Source organism: Cyprinus carpio, chromosome A21 (genome assembly GCF_018340385.1).
Source record: "Cyprinus carpio isolate SPL01 chromosome A21, ASM1834038v1, whole genome shotgun sequence".
Lineage (NCBI taxonomy): Eukaryota > Metazoa > Chordata > Actinopteri > Cypriniformes > Cyprinidae > Cyprinus > Cyprinus carpio.
In genome coordinates, this window is record NC_056592.1 from 47,501 (window position 1) to 53,854 (window position 6,354).

General features: G+C 41.7%; 1 protein-coding gene across 2 annotated transcripts in view; it reads left to right on the forward strand.

Moving 5' to 3' along the window:
• The window catches only part of LOC109075620 (AF4/FMR2 family member 3-like), a 20,091-nt gene extending 14,162 nt beyond the window's left edge, over nucleotides 1-5,929 (forward strand). For both annotated transcript variants that reach the window (XM_042778453.1, XM_042778454.1), the window contains exons 11-19: nucleotides 390-516; nucleotides 592-668; nucleotides 861-924; nucleotides 1,003-1,139; nucleotides 2,199-2,270; nucleotides 2,343-2,436; nucleotides 2,512-2,546; nucleotides 2,622-2,749; nucleotides 5,500-5,929. In XM_042778453.1, coding sequence (XP_042634387.1) covers nucleotides 390-516; nucleotides 592-668; nucleotides 861-924; nucleotides 1,003-1,139; nucleotides 2,199-2,270; nucleotides 2,343-2,436; nucleotides 2,512-2,546; nucleotides 2,622-2,749; nucleotides 5,500-5,624 — 859 coding nt within the window. In that variant the 3' untranslated portion in view covers nucleotides 5,625-5,929. The remainder of the gene's footprint in view (nucleotides 1-389; nucleotides 517-591; nucleotides 669-860; nucleotides 925-1,002; nucleotides 1,140-2,198; nucleotides 2,271-2,342; nucleotides 2,437-2,511; nucleotides 2,547-2,621; nucleotides 2,750-5,499) is intronic.
• Nucleotides 5,930-6,354: the final 425 nt, after the last annotated feature.

A 6,354-nucleotide genomic window follows, 5' to 3' on the forward strand; every position in this document is an offset into this window, starting at 1 on the left:
AACCAGGATCACTCAAGACTTTTCTCCATATTAATAGAAATGTATTATAAAATGTATAATAATGTGATTGTATGTCTGGGGTTATATGACGCTTTCAGATGATTATTTTGAAAACTACAGGTGTATCAACAAGATCCACTAATTACAAACGAATGTATTCTTGACGCTCACTAGACTGTTTTAGTGTTTCAAACTGTACAATGTTTGGTTTGTAAAGTGTGATTGTGCATCTTTCCTTACAAAATATCCAGTGTGATTTATTGTGACCCAGTGCAGTGACGTTCATTAATGTGACGCAAGCGCCGGTACTTTTCCGCTGCGGAATGGAAAGTACCTGAGAGTCTCTGTCTGACAGACGCCGATCTGAACGCTCTTCATGTTTCCATCAGAGCCGTCAAGAACAGCGACAAGATGATGAAGAAGAAGAGTGTGAAACACAGCTCAGGTCTTCCTCAGGACAGAGACTCAGCCGCGGCTCCTGACGGACGGCGGAAGAAAGCAGAGACTCATGGGAAGGTACTGCAGACATCCTCTCTTCAGATTTCTCCTGGGATTACTGCTCTGATGTAATAAACGGTTTTTGTTACTCAGAAAACCAGCGAGAGCCACAAGGAGCTCCTGGAGAAACCTCCTGCGGCTGAAGCACGAGAGCTGCTGCCCGATCGCAGGTGCGTCGCTACCGTGTTTGCTCACGAGTTCACAGAAATCACACTGAGTTCGTCTGTGAAGCCTCTTTAACAGAGCCATGTGATGCGAGTGATGAATGTCAGCTTAAACACAAACAACAAGTGTCTTTTAGGCATCGTCACTCGCCACCTGCATAGTGTTTCTGTGATTGACCTCTGACCTTTGGTTCCCAGGAAGCTCTCAGTGGAAGATCATTTGAAGGAAGCCAAAAAGCTGAAGCACAAAGCAGATGCTACGGTGTTTATCAAGCCTTCGGTTGAGTCTGCTGTACGGTGAGCTCCACGCTCGATCTGACCGTGTGTCTCTGTTCCTCAGCCGGATAAGATGGCTAAAGCGCTCCGCTACCTGGAGGCTGCGCTGTCCTTCACGGAGAGTGGCGTCGCTATGGAGACGGAGCCACAGACGCCCAAATCTGCCTACACCATGTTCTCTGAGACGGTGGACCTGATCAGGTGAGAAACCGCTGCTGCTGTTCTCACTCTCCCCATACGAGACTATTGTGATATGAAGTCCACAATATGATATTTATGGTGATATTTAAAAAGGAAAAAAGACAACTGAAGAATTGGGGAAATTTTTTTAACATTTAAATTATTCTATCAAATACACTTTAAGAGTTCAAAATTAAGAGCTCCAACCCATGCTCTTAACTAAGAAAACTTAAGTCAGAAAAAAGTGAATTGACTTGTACCTGAACTTTAAAGGAGACTCAACCCTCTTTTTATTGTGATATACTTTCTAATTACATTCACACTGGTGTTTTAGGAAGCCAAACAAATAAGAATATAATAATAATAGTAACAACAACAATGACCGTAATAGCCATATATTGTAGAACAATTGCACTGTGAAATAAATGAAAACAAATCTTTGATAGGTACATTTTTGCTTTACACTACAGCAGGGAAATCACAACACTTCTTTCCTAATTTCTACACTTGAAAGAGATATTTTTAGTCTGGACTGCATTTAAACCGCTAGCTGTCAGAGATTGATGCTGCACTTTAAGCTTTTATCTTGAAGGAAACTCCAGCTTCAGTGAAAACAGGTTTACAAAAAACTACAAATCTAGTGAAACGCTGTGAAAATAAAGCAGAACTGGTGTCTTGTGTTCTCGAACGAGCGCTAAACTCACAGAACGTCAAAGAAAGGAGTTGACTGCATTCCTTCAGTGTGAACGAAGCGGTTCTGAGACGCAGAAAACACCGGATCACCAGCTGATCGTCTGAACCAAGTGTGTGCTTCACTCTCAAACACGCAGCAAAAACAGACTTGATGAAGCGCATCGTGCTTTCGGTTTGAGTTCGTTTGACAGACGCTGTGCCAAAGCATAATGACACCAAACACTACTTTAAACACCTTTTATGTTACAATAAGAAGTTTAAATATATTTGAAAAACTACCCTTTTTGCCCTGAAGACCTAGCGTTTATATCGTCATGTGACCACGATGATATCGAGACATCGTGATATTGATGCTTCGACTGGCTGCTGATGCTGTGGTCTGTCCAGGTTCATTCTCAAGCTGAAGAACTACACGGATCCGGCGGCCGCCGCTCACGAGAGGGATTTCTGCGTCTTGTGGTGAGAAGCGACCCAGCGGAGACAGAGACGTGAGTCTGAACACGAGTGATGTATGTTTGTGTTTGTCCCCAGCATGCGCTGCCAGTCTCTGCTGCAGATGGCCATGTTCCGCTCCCGACGAGAGCCGGCGCTCAGACACTCGCGGATGCTCACGGATCATTTCAGAGTGCGTGCACCTCCGTCACCTGCAGTTTATTCAGACGTCTGACGTCTGCCTCACATTCTTTGTGTTTGTTTGCAGAGCTCGTCGTGGTCTGCGTCTCCCTCCGTGTCGAAGTGAGTGTCCTCGCCGCACTCTTGGACTCCTCTGTCTCAGCTGTCTTCTCCTCACCGCTGTGTTTGTCTCCGCAGGAGCGGCTCGGTGCTCATTCCTCAGCCGGTGCAGCAGGTGGCGGCGGCATACGTCAGCATCACCGCACTCCTCCTGAGCGCTCACCACATCTGGGAGCAGGCGGACCAGATCGCTCTCCGAGGCAGCGGTGAGACGGGGTCACAGGTCACAGCTGAATCTATCACAATCTGAGTTCACAGTACAGTAGGTTAGGGTTAGCAGTGCCATCAGTCAATTAAAATACTTAATTAAAAGAGCATTATTTTTAACTCGCTCTTTCATTCTTTGCCCCTTTTTTTCAAGTTTATTTTAATTTTCATGGCAAGTTAGTATTAAAATTATCAATTTTACTGAAAAAAAATAATCAACCTTGTCTTTGTGGATCTGGTGTGTGGGCATAAACCATATGATATGGGGAACAGACTCTAGCAGAGCTACATTAGGAAATAGAAGACAAAACGAATGCTGCATTAAGTGTTAAAGGGGTCCTATTATGCTCTTTTACAAAGTCTTGATTTTGTTTTGGGGGTGTACTAGAACAGGCTCTCATATTAGGTTGTTCAAAAACACATTATTTTTCACATATTTTACACAACAGCTCTCTCCCAGTCTGGCACGAACAGCTCGAATAGTTCCTGTATCAAATGAAGGCCTACCTTCTGAAATACGAGCTGTGCTGTGATTGGTTGGCTGGCCCAGTGTGTGTGCTGTGATTGGTTGGCTGGCACAGTGTGTGTGCTGTGATTGGTTGGCTGGGCCAGTGTGTGCTGTGATTGGTTGGCTGGGCCAGTGTGTGCTGTGATTGGTTGGCTGGGCCAGTGTGTGCTGTGATTGGTTGGCTGGGCCAGTGTGTGCTGTGATTGGTTAGCTGGGCCAGTGTGTGCTGTGATTGGTTGGCTGGGCCAGTGTGTGCTGTGATTGGTTGGCTGGGCCAGTGTGTGCTGTGATTGGTTGGCTGGGCCAGTGTGTGCTGTGATTGGTTGGCTGGGCCAGTGTGTGCTGTGATTGGCAGCACTCGGCGCCTGCTTGGGAAATGTCACGCTCCGCTTCAGTGTAAATATTGCGTCAAAATCAAATCAATTTGAGTGTGATTTAAATCCGGATCTAGACATGTGCCGGTATTCGGTAATGCGATATATCACGGTAATGAATATGCACGGTATTGTTATCGTGGGCACTTCTAAATACCGTGAATAATTATATATTACAAATTATTCTGAATTTGGAATGCATTTTAAGAATATTTTTCCCATCAACTGCTCAAAATGCACAACACTGCTGTATGCTGCTTGAAAGACGTGTGTGCGCTCTGATGTAAACAAGCAGCATGAGAAGCACATTCACTCTCTGACAGCAGATGGCGCTAAAATGCAGCCCTTACCCTGTAAACCTCATTAATAAAGCAGCTGCTACTTTCTTAACCCTTTTTAAATAATTTTAAATAGCCATTCAGATTTGTGTATTTGCTATGGTGTTCATCACAGAGCCAAATACTTATATTTTTAGACTTAATAGGCTATTTATTTTCAAACTTTTTTTAATAATCTGGGCTACAACATGCCCTAGATATTGTTTGAAATTGTTTTGATTCTTTATTGTTCATTCACACTTTACATTAGGGCTTCTTTGGTTAACAAACTGCCAATGAAAAATTCTTCTGAACATTCATTAATCTTAGGTATTCCAATATTTAATAACACATTGTTAAAATTGAAAGTTGCAACTGTGTTATTTAATGAGCTAACATGAACTAAGAGTTGTATTTTTTAACAAAGATTAATAACGTCTATAGCAAATCATTAATTCATTGTTTAGCTGTGCATTTATTGAATGAGCACTATGTGATGTCCAAACTGATTACACTATATTTTATGTATTGCACTGTATTTTATGTAAAATTATTTTCTATTTTTAAACTGTCTTAAATTCTTTTTAAGTCTATTTTTAAATCATTTTCAAAGTTCTAAAATTGCTTGTTTTTTTGTGGTTATTTTTCTTCATGATTTTCTTGTTACTTTTATGTAAAGCATAAAATGTGCTATATAAATAAACTTGCCTTGTGTTAATGCATTAACGAAGGTTAACTAATGAGGTCTTATTGTAAACTGATACCTATTGGTCTTTATAGTTCTTTTGCACTTTAATGTGTAAAACTTTTAACTTTATTTTTTCTGTATTGCTTTATTGTTTTTAAATGTTCAGTTATTTTTGTTATAAGAAAAAAGTTATTTAACCTGTTATACTGTGTTATGACCACTTTTTTGAAACTAAATTTCAATACCGTGATAATACCGTATACCGTGACAAAACATTATCAATTAATCGCAGCAGGAAAATTTGATACCGGCATATCCCTACCCAGATGATTGTAACCACTCTAAGTTGGTCTGCTTGAGAAAGCTAGCGTGTCTCTGACACCGTGATAACACTCGCTGCCCTCTCTAGTGCAGCTCAACCAGGTCTCGTCACATTCATCTGTATTTGTGATGTCACAAACCCTGGACAATATGTGTTAGGGTTCGTTCATTCAAATTCTCCAAATTATTCGTTCGTTGTAGTTTTTGAAAAGTGATTTCAGTTAAATAAAATATCTGCTTTTGACTTGGTCTTTGAGCTTTGTAACTTTGCAGATCTTATATGCTCAAACAGTAACTTTACAGACTAACTAAAGTTGAAAAAGCATAATAGGACCCCTTTAATTATTTTTTTTTATGTGTTGAATGACAAATATTAATCGTGGATTAATTGTGTTTGGGTCTGTGTGCAGATTAAGACAGTATTTTTCCTAGACGATGTATGTAGGTCTTTTATATTGATTTAAGAAGTAAAAGAGTTGAGCCGGACGCGTGTGTGAGGATTGTTCTGGTGTTTTTAACGCACTGGTTTTGTGGTTTGCAGGTTTGCTGCGAGAGCTGGATTCAGCTGTCGGTCCTCTGAGTCTGACGTCCTCCACGAGTGATTTAGTGCGCTACGCTCGACACGGCCTGCACTGGATCAGACTCGACACACAGAAGCCGCGCTGACACTTCCCTCGACCGCCGGAGAGCCGAGGATGTGGCAGCTTTCCTTTATTTGCACAAGGATCAAATCAAACGATCAATCGCTCTTTAACGTCTACTGAAGCACTTCAGCCGCGGCTCACTCTGACACGTAAACATGATGATGGTCTTCCCTCTGCACTGAACAAACCCACGCCACACTGCATCCACCATCAAGACAAAGTTCAGCAGCATCTCGTGTGTGTGTGTGAGAGTGTGTGTGTGTGTGTGTGTGTGTGAGAGTGTGGGTGTGTGTGTGTGTGTGTGTGTGTGAGAGAGTGTGGGTGTGTGTGTCTCCCATCAAGACAAAGTTCAGCAGCATCTCGTGTGTGTGTGTGAGAGTGTGGGTGTGTGTGAGAGAGTGACAGACAGCATCAGTTAATGTGATAGGTGCAAGTGCCTTCAGATCTGATTAACTCAAGCAAACACTAAATAGAGTGAGTGTGATTTCTAGCTTTTATATGGTCACATGACCTTTGACCCATTAGAGAAACTGTGGCAGTGACAGAAACTCATGCTGCAGTTGTTTGCATGTACAGCTGATGGGTCTGACCTCTGACCTCTGGAGTTTTTCTCATAATTGTCTCTCTTTAATCTTGAAATTTGTTGGTCAAATTTTTTTTTTTGGAGGTGGGGAAGCATAATTGTATTTATTTTCATTATCATATATTTATTATATCATTTATGACCAAGTGCAGAATTGATTTTCAGAGCA